The 27,890-nt window shown below is 40.5% G+C and overlaps 1 protein-coding gene across 4 annotated transcripts in view; it reads right to left on the bottom strand.

The window, feature by feature from the left end:
• Positions 1-26,584, bottom strand: part of fryb (furry homolog b (Drosophila)) — a 46,859-nt gene extending 20,275 nt beyond the window's left edge. For 3 of the 4 annotated variants that reach the window (XM_086225602.1, XM_086225603.1, XM_086225604.1), the window contains exons 1-24: positions 25,806-26,576; positions 13,829-14,022; positions 12,123-12,176; positions 11,856-11,995; positions 11,130-11,220; positions 10,864-10,943; positions 10,671-10,751; positions 9,000-9,168; positions 8,185-8,277; positions 8,000-8,098; positions 5,517-5,618; positions 5,103-5,206; positions 4,498-4,606; positions 3,987-4,073; positions 3,434-3,605; positions 3,229-3,361; positions 2,985-3,092; positions 2,724-2,850; positions 1,873-1,986; positions 1,454-1,618; positions 1,043-1,129; positions 645-904; positions 311-500; positions 16-140 (exon numbers count right to left, since the gene is read on the bottom strand). In XM_086225602.1, the coding sequence (XP_086081728.1) occupies positions 16-140; positions 311-500; positions 645-904; positions 1,043-1,129; positions 1,454-1,618; positions 1,873-1,986; positions 2,724-2,850; positions 2,985-3,092; positions 3,229-3,361; positions 3,434-3,605; positions 3,987-4,073; positions 4,498-4,606; positions 5,103-5,206; positions 5,517-5,618; positions 8,000-8,098; positions 8,185-8,277; positions 9,000-9,168; positions 10,671-10,751; positions 10,864-10,943; positions 11,130-11,220; positions 11,856-11,995; positions 12,123-12,176; positions 13,829-14,022; positions 25,806-26,052 (3,131 nt within the window). In that variant the 5' untranslated portion in view covers positions 26,053-26,576. Of the gene's footprint in view, positions 1-15; positions 141-310; positions 501-644; positions 905-1,042; positions 1,130-1,453; positions 1,619-1,872; positions 1,987-2,723; positions 2,851-2,984; positions 3,093-3,228; positions 3,362-3,433; positions 3,606-3,986; positions 4,074-4,497; positions 4,607-5,102; positions 5,207-5,516; positions 5,619-7,999; positions 8,099-8,184; positions 8,278-8,999; positions 9,169-10,670; positions 10,752-10,863; positions 10,944-11,129; positions 11,221-11,855; positions 11,996-12,122; positions 12,177-13,828; positions 14,023-25,805 lie in introns of all 4 variants that reach the window. The other variant, XM_086225605.1, reaches the window with a different exon arrangement.
• Positions 26,585-27,890: the final 1,306 nt, after the last annotated feature.

The raw sequence follows: 27,890 nt of genomic DNA, 5'->3' as shown, positions 1-27,890 counted from the left end.
TTCCTCTTCCAGTACCTGAAGACAAGAGCATTTGTACATCCAAACCCCAACACTAGGGACTCTGTGATCTCCAGGCTCTCTGCTCTCATCAGAGGCACCAGCTGCTTTAAAAGCCACGCGACTGAGGGAGTGCCGATCACCTAAATGAGGACAAACACAAACAAAAATGACATATTTTTAATGAAAACTTCAAGAAAATCCACCATTAAAATTATCCCTCATTGTGTAAGAGAACAGAGCAACTATTCCCATACATCTCTGAGATCCCCTGCCTGTTCTGAACTCTGTTTGTGCACAAACAAATACACACTTTGTTGTCGTAGGTGACGCTGCCATCGGGTGTGGTGGCAGTAATCTCTGGCGTGGAAGCTCTGAGATGTCCAGGTGACATGATGCTTGGCTTAGCCACACCGAGACACAGGATCAGGTAGTTCCGCCACAGAGACATGTAGCTGTCACTGGAGCCGGCTGTGCTGGTCTTCTTAGCGTTCACAGGGCTGCTGTAGAAGGTCAGTGACAAAAAGGACAAGGTATTGTTATAAATTATATATATTGTTTGCTGCAATTTGGAGATTCGTGAATGATTCTACAGCCACACAGTATTTTAGCTGATAATTTGGTTATTAAAATGCGTGTTCACATACTTGGGGTCAACCAGTGGCAGTAGCAGCTGCAGCCGCGTGAAAGCATAGGGCCAGGCGTATCCCAGAGCGATGGGGCAGTGTTTGGGCAGGTGTTCCTGACGCAAGAAGATGTGCAGACAAAGCACCCAGGGGTCCTTCACACACTGGGCGAAGATCCAAACGTGACTCGGGCTCTTCACGTCATAGGAACTGCTTACTAGTCGAGCCGTCCACTCTACCAACCACTGGAGGTCAACATGGTGGCTCAGAGGTAAGGTGGACTTGAGGAGAGAATGGAAGATGGAGAAAAGGTGAGGAATTAGAAACGCTGTACAGCAACAAAACAAGTGACCTGGAAGCTTGTTTTTCTTTATAAATAATGAATGTGATGCACTGTGCTGTGTTATCAACACTCTTACCGAGTCAGAGACAGCCACATGAACAAAGCTGTCCATTACAGCAGGGCTCAGCTGGTCCATGACCTCTATCATGGGTTTGTCATCGTCCTGGAGGGAGAGACATTTATGGAATCAAGCTATTTTTATCCCAGCGCCATACAATGTGAGAGAATTCACATGCTGCATTTTGTCTACCTCTAATCATGGCTTTGTCAGATGGCTCTCCTTACATCTCACACTTTCCATGTCACACATTTCTCCTTCAGTAAGAATTTACCATCAGGTGCTTGCAGCATTTTAGGAATACGTTTCAGCTGTATACAGTATTCTCCAGCTTTTCCAGTCACTTAAACACTATAAGAATGTTTTAAAACTTGAGTTCTTCTCCCCACCATTTGTGGCTTGAAAAGATGTGTGTTTCCTGTTCTGTACCTCTGCATGTCCCAGAGCTGTGAAGAGACAGCGAATTTCTCTTAACACGCCCACTGCCAGCTTCCTTGTACTGATCTGACATGAGCAGAGGAGCAGCAAAGCCAGACCCTCAACTGCATGAAGGACAGAGCAGTGAGGGCTTCGCTCTGGTAGTCTGGGGCTGGCCTGATGAGGGGAGGAGCAAGGTTTAGTGAAAAACATTAAATTTCATAACCTTCAAAGTGATGTTTTGGACAATATTTCAACTTAATAGATCTTTATTAAACCTGTATTATGACAGTAGACCATCAGTCTTAGCAAATCTCAACTTTCTAAAAAGTGGGTGCAGTGAAAAGATGCATCATTTGAACACCTAATAAAGAAATGAAAAAACAAAAACAAAACAGTGATTTTCAAAAATTACACTACACTGTACAAACCTCAACTCCACCACGCATCTTCCCCTGGAGCTGTAGAGCCAACCTCCACTGTGTGAGCAGCTGGAGAAGAAGCTTCACAGACGCATCCTGCAGGCCCTGATGGGTGTCTTGGACCTGGAGGATGGATACATTTATAGAAGCACTCTTGAAATATGCTGAATTCAAAATGAGGATCACTCCTGTTCCATCTTTCCTGTGTGTTCTTGACCTCCGGTGGTACAAATGATAGTTTGTAGGGGTTGTCAGCCGCATAAACTATTGAGATGGATAACTGGGGGCAACGTTTAATGGCTTTTAGTTTCAAACAAGAAAGTAAGAGATTTTCTGCAGGAGTAGCAACCTACTTTGAGTTAAAGGTTTTGTACTTTTATGTTAGAGCTCTGTTTGACCTAGATAATAGAACTGTTTCTGTGTGATGACTTTTACATTTTTAACTAGTGGTAAAAAATAAAAAAAAACTACTGAAGAGTTAACCAACCATAATGAATGACAAATAACAAATAAATTCTAAACACAAGCCTTAAAGTATTTTAACCAACACAAATGTAGCGAATGTGAGGGTTGGGTATCACTTTTGAACCAATACTGACGAATTTGGTGCTTGTAATTTTTTACTTCCAAAGACAGAAAATCCATACTTCAGCTGACTAACATTTCACTAATCTTTTACGCTCTTTATATTTCACTCTCTCACCCAAATGAGGTGTCAGGTGTTGGAATCTGGCAGTTATTGATTTAATGTGAAACAGTACCAACATGTCTCTGTCAATACCCTTCAAAAAGCACAGTTTGACACCCGACACTTGCATATGACATTTAATTGTCAGTTGTCAAATCTTATTTGTAATTACCTCACGCAAAAGGAAATGTGTGTAACCAAACAGGACGTCTTCCCTCCAGTCTGAGAAATCCAGCAACAGGCTCTGCAGGGAGTTCTGGGAGATAAGCCGAAGCTCGTCGTCCATGTGCACCGTGAGTCTGAGGGATTGATGACAATACATGAAGGACAACTGCAGAAGTTGTGTGATCTCTTTGAGATAATTATTAGCAAGTGATGATTTATTATCCAGCTGAAACAAAAAGAAATAGAGTTCTTTCTAACTATATCTCACCGTGAAAGAAGGTCAATAAGCTCAGGTTTGGACATGCCATCAGGAAGGATACGAGGGATGGCAGCCACACAGGTCCGGAAAAGGTCGATTTTAGGCTTCCTTTCACCACTGTCAAAGATGGAGTAAAGTTAGCCATCATGTTTTGGGTTTACGCAAAGGCCTTGCACCAAAACCTCAGTCACTTAAAAGTCATTGAGTGTTATAGTATGAAACAGAAGCAATCATAAACTCTGTAGTTACATACGTGATCATGTCCTCTGGTTCTTTGTTGAGCATCTGGACGCTGGTGAGCATCATGCAACGACCCACCTCCTTGTCCAAGTGTCTGAGGATGTTGTCCAGAGCCTTTCGCACCTGAGAGTAGTACAAGGACATGCCTGTGGGGAACAAAAGAGTCAGGGACTACAAAAAAAATAAACTAGCTGACATGCCTGCAGACCCACACAAACCTATCAATTTGGCTTCCTCTTCAGTGAGGGTCTTGCTGAGATAGGTTTTCTTCTTCTTCAGAGAGTTCCCAGAGGGCAGCGTGGCTCCTGTGTTGGGCATCGGAGGCTCTCCGTCTTTCTGTTGCAGAGCATCTGCTATCACCAGGAACGCCCTCAAACCTATGTTCATACGCTGGGACACAGTGAAAACATAACCTTTTACTGAAGGCAACAATGTCTTGTTATCAAGAGCAATGTAGCATTTTTTGGTGAATATTTCGGAGCTATTCCATAAATTATTTATGTTGCTTGTAAATAGATGTGATTTTATATCATCTTTAAAATATATATCCATTATGATTTGCAAGCCATTCAAAAAAATCCAATATTTGTCATTACTGTAATTCATCTGCCGCCTTTTTCACTAGAATACGGACTTCATATCACACAATACCTACAGTGATGAATTCAATTTCAAAGCTTCAACAGAGAGAGCCACTGTGCTGGCAACTCTAAATAAAAACTGGAATGCTCAGTCTCCTTAGATGCACAGGTGATACACTGTGTTCTTTACCTCCGGGTTGAGACTGAAGGCTTTGGCAGGTTTCCCAACACTCAGCAAGTCAAATATGATCTCCTTCATAGCAAAATCCAGTCTCTCCTGAGCCGAGAACAAAAATACATATGCTGCAGGTCAGAGTTAATGTGGCGAGAGGCGCAGGTACATCTGCTCCAAATACAAATATGAAATACTGAGAAATACAAATATTTATTTAATTGTCTTGGTTATTTACAGTACAATGAGCTCAAGAGGCAGGACACTACAAAGACAAGTTTTAAAACACCCACCCTGAGCTTAAAGGTATTCAATTTTGTTAATGGACACTGGAGAATGTAATCAATATGTGATGAACTACATCCCTCTGATAACATAAGAAATCAGTGTAAAATCAATGTGAAATCATGACTTATTTTACTAATAATTTCACCCGATTTTGAAGTCTAAGGGTCTGAGATGACAAGAAAATACAAGATTTTAATGTGAGTTTGAAATTAAGTGCTTTTATGTCATATGTCACACACACCTGTGCAATAAACTGGATAATCTTGACAAAAATATTAAGGGGCATGTCTCTGGGAACAACACTCCGACTCCCTTTTGGGAACAGAGTGGAGGTGATGGACGTCAGGCGGCTGAGAGTGGAAAGAGAGACAAGAGAAGGGGGCAGGGAGAGAGAGGGATGCGAAAGTGTTGAAACATTAAAATATCCACATTGATTTTAGAAAGCAAACAAAAGTAACCAATCTAATGAAGCAACACAAGATAAGAGATTAGCGTTTGTCGCTACTGTCTCAAGGCAGGGTGGTCATTGCTCAGGGTAATAAGTCGGTAGTGATGGGCAATATATCAATAGTTCTCATAACTCTTCAAAAATGTCACTGTGTTCATATTTTGTGAAATCACCAATGGTCATCATGACAACATTGCCACAATTCAATATCGTATTTTGTCAAAATTATCAGTATGTTTGATGAAGTCCATATCACCAAGCCCTATTACAAGGGATTTTAAATGAGTTGATAATTGCATAGAAATGAAAAAAACAAAAAAAAAACAAAACAGCAACAACAACATAAAACTGCATCTCAGAACTAGCTAAAAAGAGATAATACTGCATGTGTCTGATACCTTTGTGTTCCAGTGTTGCTCTCACACTTGATTCGGATCATGTAGACCCAGAGCAGGCGGTAGAGCGATTCTAGAGCCACACGTGCCATCTTGGGGTCTTTATTCTGCAGTCACGCATGACAATAATAAATTCCCAGCGAACAATAAATCGTCACTTCGCTCTTGTTCTGCAGTATCCATCAACATGTTTTTATTTTTGAAGGAAGTGGAAGTGCAAAAATGATGTGTGCTGTTTGTAGCCCAAACAATTTACACAGTTATTGCGTATAAACCATATTAATTGGTAATGCAAACTTAATATTCACAGAAGAAACAGATCAATCTTTATTGACAATGAGATGCAAACTCATACATCCCAAACAATGCGAGTAATAAACCTCACTGCATTTGCATGGTGGCGACAGAGAGGCTGACCTTGAGGTTGGAGAGACAGTTGTTGAGGAAAATGTGCCAGCGGCTGAGGAAGAATTGCTTCTGGCTGACACACAGCAGGCAGGTCACCAGAGGATAAAGAGCCTGGTGGTGAGATGGAGGACAGACAGTCATCTTTCACTGAGTGGAAACGATTCAGACCTTCTTCCTACATGTTTTCTACATTAAATATGCAGCTCGTTGCTCTTACTGTTCTACATACATGTTCATCTTTTAAGGAAAATAATTATTCACCTCTACTTGAGGCTTCCTTTGTACTTTCACAACAGCAGGCAATTATATTATTTAACATAAAGCTCACATGCCCTCGAACATAATTTTTAAATCACTGCTATCGTCTTCGGGATGAATCAATTTGATTTACAACAAAAGAACACCTTTTTCTGTAATAATGGAGAAGAAATTAGATTAGATGATATCATTTGTGCTGTTGAAGGCAGCAAACAACAAAAGACAATTGTTTTAAGAGGTGTGGGGTGTTGGAGGTTGTTGTCTTCACTGTTAAATATTCATGTTGAGGATGAAGTATTGAAGTAAGTTTTTGTTCATGCATACTCACATTGATCTGCTTTATGTCGTTTTGTTCCACAGATTTAACAGTGTAAGCAAATCAGAGGGCTCCTGTAGCTAACGTTTGTGGTTTAGCTCTGCATGGCTACACTATATGTGGTCTAAACAATCACACTAAAAAGAACTTTATGACCCTGTTGGATGTTGATGTGAAGTTATAACAATAATGTATGCACTTATTGTGGCAGCACATGTAGTAAGCTTGATGGATGGTGAAATATATCAGCAAACTATGTGGATGATGGATCACTGTGTTATAAAGCAGCAGACATTTAATCAGAAACATGTTTTACGCCTTCACTTGGTTTTGAATAATTTATGATACTGTAAATATACACTTCAAGATACATAAGTAGTCTTTTATAAACAACATGGCATTTTTAATGCAACATGATAACACCTTTAAAACTATATAGATATAGAGACATGCACCAAAGCGTTCCACACAAAGTTCTCATACAGGAATGCGAACTTGCCTTTTTAATCTGCATGTGGATGGCACCATGCTAATGAGTGGTGCGAGTTCAGGTGCAGCCTTGTCGTGAACAGTTAAGGAAATGCATCATTTACCTGTCACTCCTTATCACAGTGGGTGTTTGTTATCTGTCTCTTACCACCTCACTCAGAATGTAAAAGAATAACAATTATACAAATGCACCACATAACTCTCATTCCTTTCATTCAGCTCTGACATGACAGGTTGTTGTTTGCTCGTTCATTTGGAAAAAAGGGGGGACAAAAACATGTTTGCATTGAGGTGTGTCGTGTTTAGTAAAGCTTCTGTCTACAACGCTTGGGTGGTGTGGAGAATCTGTCAGGGGAAACAGTCAGGCTGGCTGAGTGACACACCTGCAGCCCTGACAACACAAGTCTCTGCAGCTAGAAGATGCATACATCACCAACAGCTCAATGCAACACAGCAGCCTGATGTTGTAATTGCCAGGGGTTCCGTTCAATGCTTGTAAAAAGAGTATTCCCACATATTTCTGACTTGACATGGTCAGATGCCCACAACTGCCTAGCGTGTCTGCCAAGTGCAGCATGTTTCATCCAGTATTCAAAAACACTCACAACAGCCAAAAAAACAAAACAAAAAACAAAACAGGAATCCAATATGGCTGCCAAAGAATGGGAGCGTTTCACATCATACGACTCACCAACTCTGCAGCACCTCTTTGCTCACCACAGATTCTTCAGGAACTTCCAGTTAATCATTTAGCTTTCTAGCCTCTAATCTTATTCACTCACATCATTCTCACTGTGATTATTTTTTTCCCCTGCAGCAGACAGCTGTTTTCACAGAAAACCCTGCTGCTCAGCACAAAATTGCACGCAATTAGTGACAAGCTGGTAAAAGCACTGGGGCATTATACAAACAATAAGACCGATTTTTCTCCAGGGGGTTGATAGAGGCCAAGAAACAGAGCTAAAGCGACAGCTTGAGAGTGAATATTGGATAGAAACATGACTCCAAAATAAATTAAGATGTGCTCTCTAACAAGATCACCATGTAACTTAAAGGTGATTAGAACGACATTTCAATGTTCTAACATTAATGGTTACAATTTTTTTGGGCAGTAGCAATCTGATAATCTGTGCCAGTTCTGACCATTTAACAGTGTCGTTGGACTTTCGCTTGATTGTTCAGACTTCTATCTTAATGAGGGTGATGTACAGCAACTTATTTGCTGATCTGCCCTCTCCCTCCCTTTTGTAGCCAAATATTGCAATCTGGCACTGCTTCATAAACTTGTCTGTGAGCTGTACGCTGCACTCCTATTTCCTTCCCTTGCAGAGATAAAAACCCACACGTTAGAGACTTACAGTAAGTGCTTCCACAAATTGTAGGTAATGGAGAGGAAATGAAGAGCGATAAGCAGTGATGAATGACTTACCAGGGAGTGTTTCTTCCTAGAGGACAAGTCCAGTGTGGTATCATACAAACTCTCAACAAAATTGCGTAGACACGGCACGTTCACCTCATTCTTCACAGTCTGGAGGAAGGATGGAAAGGTGGTTCAATATTCTGACGACAAGAGTGCCAATTTTTAAGCTGAGCATTAAGGTGAATTACACTTACAGCTGCTACAGGTACAAGAATTTCCACGAAGAGTCCGGCTAATGAGTGTTTAATGTCTTTATCCTTCACCTCCAAGAAATATTGTGCACATTCCTAAAGACAGACGAAGAGACATCAGAGGGAAAAAAATATGATAATTCTATGAATGCAAAGTGAGCGGTTTATCGCTCTGATTCATTAGGGGGGAAGGAAATGAGAAAATCCTCAACACAGCGATTACCATCAAAAGGCCAGAAGAGAAGGCACTTAAGCTCTAATTACTTCAGTACAACTTGGCAGTAGCCATTGGGATAACTAACTATAATTGCACTCAACTGCATCAAGACATGAATGCATGAGGAGGAGTTTGTGTGTCCTGTGAATGCTCCTTGAGCTTCAAGTCATATCTTATTTTCAGTCTGTTGATATATAAATGTGCAAAACTTAGGATACACTGGACAACTTTCAGAATCCTAACAGACTATGAAAAGACTGGGAGTTTACACTAACTGACTGGTTTCTGTAGATTTTTTTATGACAACTGAATGACTGAGGATGACAAATTTAGTGCCTGATTAGGTGTCAAAGATTACACAGACTCTAAATGAAGCCAAATGAACGCATCACACTGGGGTGAACAACAGTTCGCAGAGTAAACAAACACGGAGGCGAGACAGCTAACAGCTTTTTTTATATGCGCCACCATCTGTGATGTAAAAAGTAAGAATTGATTATTGATGGCACACATTTGCAGTTGGGTGGGCTGGTCACGACTGTGAATCCTGAAAATCGTCTTGTCTATTTCCAGTGTGAGGTGCCAGATGAATTCAGTCTACCTGCATGAACTGGAAGGATGCTTCAAAGTCTTCCACAGGGTACATTTTAATGCGGAAGAACTTGAGCCCCATGATGAGACTGATGGTGGACTGAATGACATAGGGGCTTTGCTCCTTCTGTCTCAGTTCCTTGAGTTCAGAGATGAACTTCTTTCGCACTGCTGGGAACCTGCAGGAGAACAGATGTTCAGTTGTGCTGCGTTTTTATATCCGTTGACTCCGCTGACTATGGTTGGTGAACGTACAACTACAAAAACACTTTCTGTAAGGTCTTCTTTACGCTCTCTTACTTCTGCACCTGTTTTTATTTGTAAATGCACAAGTTATGTGCGTGTGTGTGTGTGCGCGTGTGTGTGTGTCTGTGTGTGCGCGCGCACGCGCAATTGAGGATGTACCCACAAGATTTTTACCAGCAGGGCTCTGCCACTCTATATTTAGAATGGCATCTGGAGGGGTGATGTGGAGGGAATGTGTGTATGTGTATGTGTATGTGTGTGTGTGTGTGTGTGTGTGTGTGTGTGTGTGTTTGTGTATTTATGTGTGTGGGTGAGAGTTCTTATGTGTGTGCACTTCTTTGGAGGCGTTTTTTTGGCTGGTGCTTCACAGGGGTTGCCACAGCAGTTAAGTAAGTGGAATAGACATCAACCTTCTGCCTAACGCTGAGTGTTTAAATAAGACACACGTAAACTGTGCAGTATGAGCCAAATTAGAAAAACACTTGGATGATGCCAAGAACATAGTGTGTATTCCTCTGACCGTTTATGTGTGTGAGTATTCAAGCTTTCAGTGTGTAAATAAAGCACCACAAATAAATGCTGCTGAATAGCACAGACCTTAAACATGTTAAAAATCAACAAATCAAGTGTAAAAACCCATCATCCACAAGACAAGACAGCCTGTTTTCCTAAGTAGATTTACTATCTGAAAGTATTGACTTTAATCCATTAGAAGATCAATAACTCTGTTGAAAGATGGCTCAGTATATGTGTGCTTGTGTGTGTGTGTTCTGACAGCAGTGACTGAGCTGCTCAGCAAACCCACGCCTCCTCCATCACAGTAATAACCTCCTGGAAAATGGGAACAGTGTGCGTCTCTCATCACAAACAACATTACACAGACAGAGGACCATCATCTGGAGGGTCATTTTCCTCAATTGCAATACACACCTTTACCAGCACACACACACACACACACACACACACGCGCACGCACACAAAAACCAACTTTTGAGGACAGACAGTGTTTGTAATTGCTGTTTCTACTGGGGTAGAAATGGGGTCAATGGATGACAGGTAGTGACTGTAACAACACTCACAGCTGCAACATGACCTGGATTACACTTCTGCTGTCAATGCAACTAAAAAAAGTGCTGTAAAATAATGAAAATAAATGAAAACAAATTACACAATAACAAAATTGGGGGCTTTCAGATATTTCAGATAACAAAATAAAAACCATTCATTCAGTCATTGATAAGTTAAACTTCTAAAGGACTTTTCCAAACAGTCCAAACCATTTGTAAAAACAAAATGCAGTTCTAAGATTAAGTCCCCTTGGATGAAAAACATGAAGTGTGTATGCACTCAAGGGTTGTTGCACTACAAGAGATATTGCAACAGTTCTAATGTAACAGAAACATACCCACATTGTTTTTTTGAAAGTCTACAGTACCTGGACTGAGCAACAACTCCTACTACTTCTGCATAGAGGTCGGCCACGATGTGCATGTTGCCTGTGTTGGGTCCCAGATACCTGAAATAAAAATATCGAACATGTAATCAGAGTAATAATTACAGTATTCACAGTTCTGTCGTGTGAAAACTGTAGGAGATGTATTTGTGTAGCTGTATGGGGTCATTCTTACCCCTCTTTATATTTGAAGTGCTTGAAGGCCAAGTTTATGACTTCTTGGATGAGTCCATCAAGAAGAGGATGAAGGGGGATCTGGGTTAAGAGGAAAAGTTGCATGTCTGTAAACACACTAGTGGCTAGAACCTGATAGCTTAAACATTTTTCCTGAACCCATGACTAAATGTAACATAGGCAAAGCACTTCTGGTATTTATTTTAATTTGCTTACACTTTTAAATGAGTGGTGAGGCAAATTCTGCCTCTGTAAAATGAGCCTCACCTGCTTTAGAACTTCAATAAGCACTAGAGAGAAGATGAAGTCTATTGCCAGATCTCTCCGCTCCAGTAAGTAGTCCTTTTGTTGCTCATCACTGAGATGGATGAACACAGAGAAACAGATTAGTCATCATCGCCGTTGATCCTGTATCCACGTGCAGACTCCCAGCACATGACCGTGTTGCACATGAGATTTTGACTTTATTGAATTTCCATTAATAAATGAATGTACTGTAGGCTCCATCTGGCCCACTGTGGAAACCGTGTGTACACTGTGTTTCATATTTATGAATCTGCAAACAACTTCAGCTTCGTTGTAGTGATTGTGCAGTATTGTTGCCAGGTTGAAATTGAACTTTAGATTTCAGTTTAATAGAATGTTTGTGTACTGTAGCTGTATCTAAATATAAATCCTTTTTGTGTTATTTTTCTAACTCCATGATTGTCATTACAATAAAAGAGACATCCAGCCCATCGTGAATATCATTTAACATTTAGCATCCATACATACAGTACAAAGCATGTATGCTTTACTATCAGCAACACAATAATGTAGCATTATGTATGTGACGAATTAAAGGCTGATCTGAATCCAGGAATAACAACATCAAATCTTTTATAGGCTTTTGGTGGAGAATTCTTTGTGAACTCTGTCAATGTTCTCTACTCAGCAGTTGTGTCACAGATGCCAGAATCAGTTTTAAACCAAAATCTTGTGCTGTTTCCTCACTTTTTAGACTTGGTGTTGGCCCTGGGTCGGTATTCATGGGACTCGTCTTCAAGGCCATTCTGCCTCTTGTACCAGTCAAACAGAGTCCTGAGGATGGACGGCAGGCAGTACTCTGCTAAGGAACTCATTGTGCTGATCAACTGCACAGATGGTGAGAAGACACACAAGCAAACAAGCATGAGAGGTTAATCTTATTCCCCAAAAAAGCTTCAGTTTATGCCCAGATTTGGATAATGGTGATGATGCACTGGTGTAAGGGACACAAACCTGGTCAAACTGCGGGTCCTCTCCTCTCTGCAGAGATTTATTGAGGGGCTTCTCCTGTGAGAAAAGATTAAAGAAAAAAGAAGTAAGAAACCACAAAAAAAACAATATTTCATGATAAAGCACTGACACAAGAAATTCACTTACACACAAGCCTTACAAAGATTTCAAACATTCTGTTGATTCTTTGAAGTCTAACAACAATCACATTCACCCCTCTTTACCGTCAAAAATGATCTCAGTGTTTTTATCATATATGTTAGGAATCATTCTGCATTATGGAAATGAAAATAAGGGTGTGGATGTAATTATCATAGTTTGATGAAGGTCAGGCACAAGTGTGTCTCATCTTGTATCTTGAATATCGTGAATCAAGGCCATTCATAGGGAGGGGAAAAAAAAGAACGCCCCTCTGTGTGATCAAGTCAAATTCAACAGCACCACTATTTACAGCCTCAAAAATAATCACTGAAACCCAATTAATTAAAAACATTATAATCCTCATAAAATGATGGTCTGTTAGAGGCTTTGAATGTTGTGGTGTATATGTCTATAGGTGACATGGCACCCGATCAGGATGAAAGGTTAATCCTAGAATTTGAAAACAAGGTCAACCGGAATTACCTGCACGAACTCTAGGAAAAATGAGAAAGTCCTTAATCTTTTTCTGTGTGGGGTGCTTATTCTACTTGTGTGTGATGGTTTCATTTAAAGACTGAGATAGGCTTGAGCTCATTCTAATCCTCAAGTGAAATAAGTAGAGAAAGAAAATGGACAGACTCACAATTTTGCAAGGGGTGGGAATCACAAAAGACCCTTTCATAAGATATCCTGATACTTCATGATAAAATGGTATTGCCATATTAGACATATTACAATATCCTGAGTCCATCCATCCATCCATTTTGTACCACTTATCCTGTTAAGGATCGCAGGGGGGATTGATACTGATTGATACTCTAAATTGACTGTAGGTGTGACTGTGAGTGTGAATGGTTGTCTGTCTATTTGTGTTGGCCCTGTGATGAACTGGTGACCTGTCCAGGGTGAACCCCGCCTCTCGCCCAAAGGTTGCTGGGATAGACTCCAGCCCCCCCACGACTCCTTCAGGTTAAGGGGGAGAAAATGGATGGATGGAAAATTCCAAAATGTAGCTGCAAAATCTATGTCAGGGTTACTGTGACACAAACACCAATTTAGTAAACCACTGCATCAGAGCGGCTAATTTGGTTAAAAAAAAAAAAAAAAGAGCCACTTTGAATTATGTTATAAAAAGGTCGTCAGCGGATCATTTTTACAGTTTGCAACAAACTGAGTGGCAAATACTTCTAATTGTCACTAACAGCATTGACCAACACTGTCATAAACATATGATATGTGTGCTTCATTGCAATCTAATCAGATAATAAAATATAAATTATTTAAATTATCAATGGTATCCCTGTATTGAAACAATAACAGCACCCATAATATTGTGATTCTATTGCTAGAGCTAGTCTAAAATAGATTTAAAGTACATGCTGTGGATGTACTATTCTGCAGAGAAGTACATAAAGGCATCATTTCCTCTGCATTGATTCGCATTTATTGTTATAGGAACCACCCTGAATAGTACAGTCATATAAGATGTCTGAAGGTAGATCTCAACAATGTTGTAACCTGAGAAGAAATGACGAGTACAAGAGGAGACATGGATGCAAGTCACTCACCAGTGGTTCCGCCATGATGATGCGAATCTTGCGTTCAGAGAGCAAAGTGAAGTTGGCGAACAGGCTTTTTAGGACGAATTCGCCCGGCTTACTCTCGGGGTCCACGTTGACAGGCGCCATCACGACAGGACCCTTCCTCTCTCCCAAGGTTCCACTGACAGGTGGGAGGGATGGCTTTAGTCCCACTGGAGAGGCTAGGCAAAGAAAAGACACTTCAGTCAGTCTGTCAGTGTGTATTGACACCTTGCATTTTTAGTTGTTTCACATCAGGCTCTGACTAAAATGACAAAATGATGTCATCTTCAACATGCATTCATCAGCAACCGTTGAGACACAGACCCTCCTGTCTCTCACATGAATGAACATGAATGCCACAATTATTATTACCTCTTAACTGTCTGTAAATTAAAATTCCTCAGCTATGACCACATCAAGCTAACGGGTTAGCACACAAAGACACACACAAACGCTGTCTGGACCGCCTATGTGTGCAGTTCTGCCGTCTGCTTACATCATTAGGGCGACTGAGCAAAAATTATACTTTGATGTAATAATAGACAGACAGGGAGTGTCGTGACATAGGAATAAGAGATCGAAAACAGATATAATGGCAGGGGGCATTTCCTGTCATGCATTTCTAGGATTATGAAAATGTCCTTAAAATATCAATAAACTCATGACTTTCAGAAATTATTTTTGTGACATCAGTGAAAACAGTAGGTAGAATAAGAGCTTATAGAACAGGTAGAAAAAAATTTAAAGTTTGTCTTAAAAGAATCATCTGGTCGCTGTGTGTGTGTGTGTGTTTTTTTGTAAGTTCTTGATTTTATTGCTCCTCTTCATATTACACATTGAGAGATGTGTGTGAGTGTGTCTGCGTGTGTCATCATGGTAAAACAATGACACCTAATGACACCTATAGTACCAGGAAACTGCAGAGGCAGTCATGAATACTTTGGTTTTATATGTCTGTCAGTGGAAAGTTTTTTCCACTACGATAGCGTCACAACTGTGTGAGATATAGTCACAAAACACAACAGGTGTGCATTCGACATTGCAATGACATCTGAGTTCAGATGCCAGAAGAAGGAAAGTAGCCCCCTACATTCTCCTACTGGCCCACATTCAAATTTAAGTCCCTAACTTTCCAGGTGTACAGTTAAGAAATGAAGAGTGAGTTTGAAGTTTTATGGCCCTTTGATGACTGTGCACTCTTTTGATCACAGATTACACTGAAGCGGTGCTCATGGGTGTCAACATCTTGATAGTGTGATCCTGCTGTATGTCGTCTCCAGTTCTCAATGATAAAACAAAAATGTCAAAGATTCTGTGTTTGTGCTACTTCCTGTGTCTCAGGTTCGCACACCACAAAGCTTCATCCAAATGATTCACTCTTTCTGGCAGTAGTATATTATGCAACGTGTCTGTCCTCCTGTCCACTCCGGCTGGTAAATGATGCATTGTTTGGCAAGTAATGGTGGGTGATAAAATCCATATTCCTTGTTTTAGCCAGAAATATAAAATGATTGCATTTGTTTTGATGTAGTAGCCTGCTATTTCTACCCTTCACACACACACACACACACACACACACACACACACACACACACACACACACACACAGAGCTAATACATGACATTAACCAGGCTACTATGGCTGCAGTATCTTACTCAAGGACACTTCAAAACTGTCAGATCACCATTGTGCCTCTTGAGCTATGCTGTCCACAAATGTATGAAAATAAAACAATATAATATAATAAAGTTTACTAAAAGCTGATATGAGGCTTTATTAAATCCAGTGAATATACTCTAAGCTTGTACATTTTTGGAAAAACATCCCTCTTTTTTTAGCGTCTCTCCTGAACAGTTAATGTAACCTTCCGTAATGTACAGGCATGATTTTCCACATGAACTAAAGCAATAATTCACGGCAGCACTTCGTAGAAGTGGCACGTGTGTGTCAGTTAACAGGTCTGTCAGGTGACCTTTTATGACCACCTCTGCTGGCTCCGGATCCAGAGACCCAAGAGTGGTGAGATGGATGGACAGGTGACAAAGTAAAGGAAAACCCAACATAGAGTATCTTAGTGAGGTGTTGGGCTGCCACTTGCTGCCAAAATAGCATCAGCCTTCTTCAGTAGAGATCCTTCAAATCTGCTGGAGGGAAGAACAACATTCTTCCAAAAACTATTCTTTCATTTTAGTCTTGACAGTGAAAGAGAGTGCTAGCAAATCTGAGCTGGCAAAATGCTGTCAGAGGGATGAAGACGGAAGAAGGACCGAGCAAAACAACATTGTGACAGGAGATCCAACTGCTGATCAAAATCACCCTGAGGTAACTGTGATTTCTGAGTGAAATTCAAGTCTCCAGTGAGGGCAACTGCCACAGTCTGTCATAACTCCTCAGCCACTTGTGCTTTCTATTCCACCGACAAGTTTTTTTTTTTTTTTAATCTTTGTACTTGAGCTGTTAAAAGTAAAATTTCATTTCATTATTTATCATCAACAGCCCTTGTTAATTTATTCAGGTTTTTCCCAAAACATTTTCACCTGTCTGTAAATGATCAGAGAACTATTTCTGTGAAAGCTAAGCCCTCACATGATGTGTTCACGCGAGCACACACCCCTTGCACGCTTACCGAGGCCCTTGATGAAGCTGATGACACTAGCCCTGCTCCATTTAGTTGGCACTTCCATGGTGCAGACAGTCAGATAGTCACACAAGAAAACAGCGGATGAGGGTGTGTAGAACAGGAAGAAATGGAGGGATGGAGGAAGAAGGAGCAAATAGGAAGCTGATAAGGGCTAACTACAAAATGTAAATTAGACTACAGTTTCCATGATTGACTAATAAATGTAATTCCTTGAAGGAGACTCATTGTGCAGAAGAATGTTGTCTTTATTATCCACCAAGACAGCAACTTCAGACATCATGTCCAACTTAGGCCTGTTTTAACCAAAGCTAAAAGTGTGAAACTCCATCCTTCAGAAAATTTAGGGAACCAAGGGCCTTGTGGTGAAAGAAGAAACTCCCATGACAGCAGCTGTATCCCGATTTAAATCCAAAAGAAAGCGGAAAACACTCTGAATCGATGCCTCAAAGTGTCACAGAGAAAGAAATAGCATGAAAGTGTCCATTTAGAAAAATAAAAAGGACACAAGCCACGCTGCTATTCCTTCAAAAGTGGACTTGACCACCAGGGATTAAGAAATATTCCACTGTTCTGCTCCAAGACATGCTTGGGTAGGCCTGAGGTTGCGTAGGGCCCCATGCTTGAGAGCTACATGAGCCTTCAGAACAACTATCAGTTTCAACTTTTGCTTCTGCTCCGCTTCCACCCTGCCATCACTTCTGCGTGTGACAGCTCCCACGACCTTGGAATCCTTGCCTGTCACCTGTGAAGTTGTATTGGAATAAAGTGCTTCGTAGAAAGTGTTTTTCAAGGCTGCCCTTTAGTTGTCAGTCCCATTTAAGTAAAGTCTGCACCTTGTGGAGATCTAACCAGAAGAGTTGGGTTGGAATTTCAACACTGCCCCGAGAGAGAGGCGAGGGGAGGAGGGTGGCGCTATATATAGAGCACCACTCCCACTGACCCCTACTCATACACAAGCGCGCACACACACAAACACACATTAGCAAATACAGACACACACACATACAGACATGCTCACAAGAACACAAACAACCACACAAAAAGACATACACGTGTGTGACTGTTCCGGGCAAACAGTGTTATATCTGGAAAACAAAGTAATGTGCTTGGACTACAAAGCAAATGGCGGTAATCCAATTGAGTGAATACAAGGTTAACTCTAAACTCTAATAATCAGTTCCAGCTTCCAACTGACATGAATTTAAGGCCTGTGTGGGTGTGAGTGAGTGAGTGTGTTTGAGGAGGTTGAAGAGCAGGAAGACATAATGCTGTCGATATCGTGCAACAGAGCACATCCCAGGACCCTTGTACATATGACTCAGCATTTTAAGAGGTGAATCAGCAGAAATACGTCATGTCTGGTCAATACAAGTCTACACAGGTTTCTGCATCCTCAATGGCTTAAGTTGTGCGAAAAACAATGAGATGAGCAAAACACAAGGAAGGACTGAAAGCGAAAGAAAGAAGAAGCAAGTTAAAGAGACAGACAAAAAAAAAACATAAAAGGGTCTTGGCCCCCGAGTACCTCCGGGCTCAGGCCCTAATAATTATAAAGCAGAGATCAGAAGGAGGTAATAGAGATTAGATTCACGTTTACCCCATCACGTCACACCAACTGACAACATACCAGAGTGGTGAATCACGAGTTACAAGCTTTGTGAGGAAAACCAACACAATGACACAACGTTAAATCAAAGTTAGGGATGATGTGTTTGGAAGTGAGCAAGATGTTTGTCGGGTTAAAACTCCCCATAAATCATTTCTGCACTCTTTATTGGTTTGCTGTCTATTTCTCAGTGCAGTGGATCACAAGGACAATTGCCACGAACTTGCCCTCAACAAGACCTTGCAGAAACAAACCTGCACGATGTCACTGTGTGTGATTAATGTACTACAGCATCATCCATTCTGTTAATGCTGGCTGTACTTCATATATTCAGTTATGAGAGCTTTAAATACACAAATCAATACTGTGTCGCAATTGTAAACAAAGTAAATTTATACAGCACATTTCATACCTAAAAGCGAGAGTGCTTTCCAGATCAAGTGTGAAAGTAAAAAAAAAAAAATAATGATGACAGTAAAAAACAACTAATAAAAGAAAAAACACAATTAAAGCAAGCAGAAGCACAAAGATTAAAGTAGATTGACAAATCATCAGTAATGGAATTGGCAGATATTTGTCATTTCTAAAATATAGCAGTATCAATCCAATGGCCTGTATTTATATCTGCCTAGTTTTGCTCAGTTCTCTTATATAACTTGCTGGTATTTACAAATGATTTGAAAATAACAAAAAATATGAGTTTTTCATAATCACAATGCTTACATGAGTTTTTCGGAATGCGCAAAACGTAAATATCTTATAACTTGTTTTTATACCGATAATATTGATCTGGCATATGGGCTATCTCTTGTAAAATATCGGCATGTCATAAAAAACAATGTATTCCTAAAAACAAAAAAAAGACTTTGTTAAAAACCATGTTAAATAGGTGGGTCATTATTTGCATCACAAGAGGTTAAAACTCTCTTTTTTGACCATGGGTGACCTTTTGTTGACATTTGATTGATACCTTCACGTAATGTTTTTTTTAATACAGAAAATTTCCTTTATTACAGTGGTATAGTTTTCTTAGACGATGGTACATGCAAAATGTCTGGACACATCCTGTCATGCAATCTGAGTCACCTTAATCCAATTTTGTTGATAATACACAGAATTATTATTTTAGTGAGGCTGGCATGAAATGGAGCACATTCAGCTTGATGAAGTCAGCTGTTTATCTAGTGATTTCACTTGGTATGTGATTTATGCTCAAAATACTAACCTAATTTGGACATGTCCAGCTTGTTTCTTGGCTTTTAAACCTTCTGACTGCCATCATCCTTATGACCTTGGAATCTAAGCCAGCACATCTCAGAATTTAGTTCTATAGCCGAAACATGCGCAACATCTCATCAGGGCAAACCAGCGTGATTTCTTTTTTTAATTCAGCAAGGGATTAATCAGCACATCCCCTGCTACTTCTCTGTAACCCTCACACTGACACAACCCTTGCTGACAGCAACTGTCATCACACATCTAATGTAAGAGCTACACATGCACACGCTCACAAACACACAAGCAATAGGTGTTATGATTGCTAATGACAAGGACACCAAAGAAACAAACTTTTTAAAAAAATAAAATGAACACACAAAAGATATGCAGGCAGCGTTGAACCAATATGTTAGAAGAAGCTACAGGGCCTTCTGACTTATCTCTGCATTAACTGTATCAACAAGACAACATTGATGTGACAGTGAAGGTTCACTCCAAGCTGTAAGGACCAGAAGCAGATCCAGCTCAATGTATTGTCTCAGGTTAATGAGTCCAGTGCTGAAAGTACAGTATGTCCAGTCCGGGCTCAGAGTGAGATAGTCTAGCGTTGCCCTCAAGTTGCTGAACTCAGTGATCAAGTCATCGATTAAGTCTTTCAAACTTTCAATACCACATGAAATTGTTTGATCCCAAAAGAATTATTCAAAAACAAATCTATTGTAATTAATCCTGCAACAAAAAAGATAACAAAGTCAAACCTATTTATTATTTTGTCGATTAATGTGTGGTATAATTAATACTGAAAAGTGCTGAGGAGTGAAATTGACTGTATCCTTAGTTAACCCCCTCTCTCTACCTCTCTGCTTCCATTATTCCATTACGTAATGTTGCCAAATATTGACATTGTGGCTCCTGCTATATGCTGCGTGCCACACCAGCTACTCTTGCTACACAGATACACAAACAAAATAACCATAGACAACAGAAAGTCAGAGTCACTGACAACTGGTTGGTCTAATACCAGAGCAGGTCACATCACACATTTGTTTGGGCAAACCAGCAACCAGATCTGTCAAGTGTTATCTGTACTCACTCCCTCCAAAGGACTTGAGCAGAGACTTGAGACTGATGTCAAAGAAGCCTGAGTCCTGCTGGCTGGTCGCCATGGCTGCAGAGGCTATGTCGCCACGGTGACAGACAGCAGAGTGAGGACAGGAAGGCAGGATGAGGCGTTGCGGACAGAGCAAGCTAGAGAAAAAAAAGGGGTGCGCGGCAGCGAGAGAAAGACTGGGAGAGAAGGAAAGAAGGATGGGGGTGTGCAGCCAGCGATGCAGATGTTGCGGCTGTCTGCTGCTGGGTGTTTGTGTGTGTACACACACCAGAGAGGCTGCGTGTGAGTGTGTCAGAGAGAAAGCAAAGGAGAGCGGCTGTAAGCTTTGTCTGTGCTCTGTGTCGGTTGCTATCTTGCTGGCTAACAACACCCATCCCCTCTCTGTTTTGCTCTCTCAGGACAGTGATACACAGATGTTGGTAGATGTGAGCAGCCAATCCTCTTAGAGGAAAGATGGGGATAGGGAGGGGGGCGTACCGCAGAAAGAACTGCAAGGAAGATCGCAGAAAATAGATGGATGGAAGACTAGAGGGAGGAGCCAGCATTATGTGGTGTCTGAGTAATTAACATGAAAGGGACAAAGAAAAGTATTCCCTGTTGTGTTTTCTGATCACTGTTGTCCACCTCTGTGTGTGCGTGCATGTGTGTGTGTGTGAGAGCATGATGACATCACATTCTGGCCAATGAGAGCCAAGAGAAGCAATAACAGGGAGGACACTCCAATGTAGAGTGCCAGTAATAATAGCAGGTCAATCACTGACTCAGTCCTGAGATAATGTAAAAATCATACTGTACAAAACACTGATTCTAACTGGCTTTTTGGGTGCTCATGCTGAAATAGTGACAAATCCCAGTAGGAAATCAAAAAGATAAAAGAACATTTCTAAAAAGACTTCCCTTCAATTCTAGGGATGCCTCCAGGAGAGATTTTCCTACTGTAGTTACAGTACCAGTAAGTCAACTAGCCTCCACACCACACTGGTAACAATGCTACACAACATAATTATTAACAGGCCATCAAACTGAACACTCTTGATTTATTTAGACAAAATTCAAATCAACCAACTTGTGGGTACTCAACATACTGCAACTTGAGAAAACCCATGCAAACCAACAGATTACATGACTGCATATTCACTCAACACAATGAAAAAAAATACCCTGCGAACTCACAGAATACAACAGACGATGATGGATGACCAGTGGAAGGGCCACAGAACATGTGAATGGCCAAGGGAGGGGGAGAGGAAATGAGAGTGAGAAAGACGATGCAGAGGAAAGCGTGTGAGATACAGTATGATGCAAAGCTGCAGCTCACCAGAGAGCCACAGAGCACAGGATGGCCTGGTTCACATTAACAGTCAATTACAGCCTAATCTCAGAGGAGGAGAAAATTAGCAATGAACACTGCAGGCTTGGTCATATCTGAATTATAGTCACTTAGAATCAGCAACACTTAACATTGATGCATTTGTTAAAATGAGTTTGATGGTTGGACTTCACTAAATCAAGACTAACGCAGTTGCATTGCTATGGTTTGAGTTTTTTTTTCACTGTATGATAACTAACAGGTAATTGTGCGACACAGAAAAGTGCATAACAAAATTTCTTTAAACTTGTTTATGTGTGGGCGGCATGGTGGTGCAGAGGTGAGCACAGAGAGAGAGAGAGAGAGAGAGAGAGAGAGAGAGAGAGAGAGAGAGAGAGAGAGAGAGAGAGAGAGAGAGAGAGAGAGAGAGAGAGAGAGAGAGGACGACAGAGGGGATAAAAAGATCCACCCAAACTTCTCAAACCACCCAATCATGCTGCGTTCTTGGAATTGGATCCCTCCCTTGTTCACCACTCTAAATTGACCGTAGGTGTGACTAAGAGTGTGAATGGTTGTCTGTCTCTATGTGTTGGTCCTGTGATGAACTGGCAACCCGTCCAGTGTGAACCCTGCTTCACATCCCAAGGCTGCTGGCATAGGCCCCAGCCCTCCTGTGACCCTTAACAGTGTAAGCGGTAGAAGATGGATGGATGGATGGATGGATGGATGGATAGTTTGTGTGACATAAGAAATGCACATGAAAATGTATTGATAAGTTGTGAGAATTCTTCTTAAAAACCAAGCAAGTAGACTCACTATGCATTTGTTTATTGTATCGCAATCGCATATTATAATATTGTTCACATTACTTGCTATAACTTTTCACCAAATCCTGCAGTGGTACATGAGCAAATTTATAAGGTATTATAACCATCAATGCTTATAATATGGTATACTGGTGCAACTGGCTGTGAGTCCAACTCACAAATGATCAATAAATGTGATTACTATCGCAGTTTATCAGTCATTTCTAAAGAGAACATCACAAAATACCAACTGCACCCATTTATTACACACTCTAAAAAAGATTATGTGAAAAGTTTTAAGTTGTTACAAACAGGCAAATAAAATCTAAGATGTGCCTTTGATGAGGACAGCAGAATGAGACCTTGTTACAAGATAAAGATGGAAAACAAGAGAAACAGATGCAAGTCATCTCTTTGCTATGGAATCGCCTGCTGATTTTAAGTCCTCGGTCATTCCATTACATGAAAAATTATCTTTTTTCTGTTCAGATCAAATAATCTACAGTCAGTTTAACATGGTCTTTTGTTGTTTTATTACAGAGACTGAACGTTTCTCTGTAGGTGGTCTTGAGTTGGAGAAGTTTGATTACCACTCGTCAGTATTTCTGTATTTGTGGAAAGTAAAAGATGTAAAAAAAAATGTATTCAAATTTATGACACACAAAGAGTAGAATTTTCACCACATAGGGATACACATTTATTCATCTTAAAAATCAAAATCATGCCCGCAAATACACTTACAGGGTGGATTCCACACATTCTGAGCAGAGGCCTGGGCATGCCAGCTGTCGGAATGTGACTCCTCAACACACACACAGGAATACAGTACATGCACGCATGCAGTATATAGAAGTACACTGTATCAATGCAACCTACAGTTAAAGTAATATATGACTTAAAACAAAACATGACTACTTCACACTGTAAGCCAAAGTGGGCACACACACACACGCACACGCACACACACACACACACACACACGCGCGCGCACACACACACACACATATCCTCATGCCAATTGACAATTCACATGCAGGTTAGTTTAACACACAGCAGTGGAAGAAAGTTAAGCACTTACCGGTTTTATCTTGGGTTTTGCACTCGTGTGAGTGTTATCAGAGGGTACAACATGAGTGATTGTACAGATGGTGAACTAATGACTGTACCACCAGTAAACATCACCATCAAAGATTGTTTCCTCTTAAAAGAATGCAGCAGGCGGACATGAGTAACCGAGAGAAATGACAAACAGTCGAAGGAAGTGTACTTTTTTACTGAGATACACTAAGAGTATAGTATATTTTATTTATATATATATATATATTTATATATATATATATATATATATATTTATATATATATATATAAATAAATAAAACAGAAACTTTTCACCACGCTGAGCTTTCACGGGTTTAAAGCTGCTCTCTCACTCAGTAAGCATGAATACGTTTGCCCGAGCAAAAAATACACCCATCTTCACCTTTACTAATTGTTACCACAATTTGATGATGCGAACACTTACTATTTAGTGATTCATTCAAGTTTATAACATTACTACACACATTTGTTAACATTTGTTTTATCTTTTATACTTCATAATGGAGCTGCTTTTGTTGTTGTACTTTTAAGTACATCTGACAGATGTAATGCAATGTTTTATTGTACATAAAAATAAATCAGAAAAAAGGTCATTCAATTAAAGAAGTAATCAATTCACTGAAATTGACTCACACAAAGCTCTTCTGGAGAGTGGTGAGGGTCAACCACATTATTCACATCTACATCTGCATGCAATACGATTGAACATGTGTCGAGAATTTGTCTTTCTCATATGTTCATCTGGTGTGCCTGTGAATGGTCATCACACACACACGCTGCCAAAGAAGTACTGTTCGAGGTTGACCGTTGACACAGAGGTGTCTCCTTGACACAACTGGCCTGATCAAATAGATAAATGTTGGGAAGAATGTGTGCATGTGTGTAAGTGTGTAAAAGAGAGAGTGTGAGCGAGAGAGAGAGAGAGAGAAAGAGAGAAATTTTCATGCCAGGCATACCTGTCTCCCTATCAGTCACAGTTGTTCATGTGGCCACAGCATAAAAATAATCCATTTAATTGCATTTCTTGCATTTGATGATTAAATCTTTGTGGAACTCTACTTTATAGATAACTCACTTTTACTTTGCCTGTAAGACCTGTTGGTGCAGGTGTTATATTGTTTCACAGGCACCTCATTACACCACATTTTTCTCTTTGGTGCAAGTAATGTCAAATCTTTTGAAATTCAGCCAACATCCAAAGAAAAATGTATAGTCAGACGTGACCCGACTCTAAAAGTTCTTTCTCTGCTCACACTCAACATGTGGTTAACTTTAAATGAATCCCTCCTGTATTTCCCTGACACACACACAAACACACACACACATACCTTCACTAAGACGCTGGGTTTCTCTTAATAAGAAAATGAACAAAATCATTACACATTAAAATAAACTGGAGCACAAGGTTCTTGTTTTTTTTACGCTGGGATAATAAATTCGATGAGTCATCAGTTGATGTTGTTTTTGAACCTGTAATCTTTTAATGACAGAAGTGTTACGGATTATCCAGCGAAGGTATAAACTCAGCCTGAGTGTTCCACATTTTCAGCTTCAGGAAGTGTGTCAGTAGTGCAGTAGTTTTAAGCCATAATGAAACTCGTAAAACTGTCACCATTCACTACGTATTGGAATATAAACCTGCTGCAATACTACTGTACTTTTTCTACAACTCCACTCGACTCATCTCAACTCATGAAACAAGACAAATGGCATGACAAAAAAACAAAACAATGAACTCAAAAGCAAGGCCATAATCACAAAGGTATACCATTCTATAGAAAAAGAATTAGTGGGGCAGCCTTATGCTGTTTTCTGGAGTCACCCAGGGTCTAACAGGCCCCTGTAGAGTTGCTTGTAAAGAGTTAAAGTCACAGCAAAGGAGAACCTCACTGGCAAAGAGCCCGAGGGGGTCCAAACAGGTAGAAAGGGGTCCAAAAATGTTTGAAATGTCAGGGCAGTTTAAACCCAGCCCACATTCCAGTGGAGAATCACTACTCCAGCTGGATGTTCGACTGGTCAGTCCGGCAGAACCCTCAGAGCATGACAACATTTGCATTCATACTCAAATCAGGATTATTTCAAAACAAATTAATGCATGGAAATAAAGCCCAAAGCAACTTGTGTTCACTCCAGTACTGACTCATCAAGGAGACACTAGGAGCTTGCACCTACCGCCAATGATTCTTGTCCTTTTTCTGGATCGGGACTGGATCTTACTAAATCTCCCGGTGAAGTCACTGGGATCAAACATGTCCAATGACAGAGAGGCAATACGATCCAGAACAATCCTGTCTTGACCATGGCTCTTGTTGGTCTGATCCTGTTCTGGACAGCGGCTTGGAGAGTAGCCATTGCCGTGATCTGATGCAGCAGTCTCAGCACCAAAGCTGGTGGTGCTTCTTACATCTTCTAGGGACATGTCTCCACAGGAGCTTAACTCACTCCAGGTAGTCTGTTTTCAAAGCCTTTCTGTCCTCAGAGCAAGCAAAGAGGTGCTACATGATGCCTCTTCAGTAGCAGGAAAAAAACAACAAAAAATTGTTGGAAAAAAATCACTTTCAACAAAGATTTAAACGCACTCTTCAGACAGTCTCACAATCTTTATTTTGACTTTCTTTGTCTCCTCCATATCCACAATTTGGTATCCAATGTCTTCTCACTGGGTAAGGTTCATCAGATCCACAAAGACGGTTAGCTCGTGCTTTGTTATTTCACCTCTGAGATTTCAGGTCTGTCCTCTCCCAGGTCTTTTTCTCGCTCTCTTGCTTGAGATTAAAACAGCTGTCTCTGTTTTATATTTAGTCCGAGAAAAGGTTTTATTTTCTTTAAAAGCTCAAACGACTTCTACCTCTGTGACCTCACCTGTTCTTTGATTCTCTGACTTTCTCAGTCCTCTGAGTTTCTGAGGCACAGCTGTGTTTCTCTGCTCTCAGGTGGTGAACAAGGGAGGGATCCAATTCTAAGAACGCAGCATGATTGGGTGGTTTGAGAAGTTTGGGTGGATCTTTTTATCCCCTCTGTCGTCCTCTCTCTCTCTCTCTCTCTCTCTCGCTCTCTCTCTCTCTCTCTGGGGGATTTTATAACACTCCCCCTATTGTCATGACAAGACTACTGGGCAATGAAAAAAAAACCCCTCACACACCTGTTTACTTCTCCTTCCTCTTTCATCCTCTTTGTCACACATATAAGTAAAGCATGACAAAATGACACCTATCTACTTGATCCAAACAGCCAACATTTGGCATGTGGGTGTGAGTAAGAGTTTAGTCCCTGCGCTCACTGGTCGAGGCTGTTTAGCCAGTTACAGTAACCTCGAAGTGTTAATGGTGTAGGATTACTGAGGGTTGACACACCCCTTTACAGAGGAGGGAAACAAAGCCTCACACAAACAGGAAAAGTCTCAAACATTAGGACTGACATGTTTTTGTGAAGGTTAGCTGTTAAACTTGATTAGCAGATGTATCTGAGAGATACATAAGGGGTAGTAGCACCGTCAAAATATCATGAATTCCTGTCAAAGCAGGAATCTGGTCCCACTGCAGGAGAAATATGCATTTAAATACTAATCTGCCTTACTGGGGAGGTACTGCAGTTCAAGAAGACATACAGGGGCAGAACTAAATACAGAAGACTGTTTTGGAAGGTAAAAAATTTCTTTGATCAAACCCCAACAAAGAAGCAATCAAATAATAAAAAAAATAGACCAAACAGAAAAATCTAATCTTTAAAAGTCATCAGTTAAGACAATGCCATAGTGACTGTTTCCTCCTGCTCTCCACCTCTGTATGTAAGGTAATTATCTCTTGGGAGATAGCTACCCTGAGGTGACTTTTGCTGTTTATGCCACTACTGTCATGACATCAGCTCTATTGAGCCCCAGAGCTCTTGTGTGCAGGTGAGAAAAACAACACAACTTTCATATCCTCTTCTAAAAGTGATCACTACAGAAATATCTGTGCCACAAATTGTACAACCTGTACAGACTGTATGAATGACGAGGTAAAGTATCGCAAAAAATATTTCTTAAAATCATTTACTAAACTAGTGAAATGTTAAACTGGTATTTCCACTTGCTTTAAATTTTAGTTCTCTGTAGAAAATCAAGCAATTTATTAGTACTCTGGCTGAATAGAAACAACCCTTAACTGGAGGAATTTCGTGATAAATGGGCAAGGAAAAACTTAATTACTTCATATCTCGCAGGCTGTTGAGTGGGATGTTATTTTAAAAGGTGCATTAAACAGTTTTCAACCAACC

The sequence above is a fragment of the Aulostomus chinensis genome, chromosome 15 (assembly GCF_037954235.1).
Source record: "Aulostomus chinensis isolate RoL2024-O1b breed Wild chromosome 15, RoL_Achi_v1.0, whole genome shotgun sequence".
Lineage (NCBI taxonomy): Eukaryota > Metazoa > Chordata > Actinopteri > Syngnathiformes > Aulostomidae > Aulostomus > Aulostomus chinensis.
Note: the sequence above shows the minus strand (reverse complement) of the source record. Positions and strands in the feature narration are given on the sequence as shown.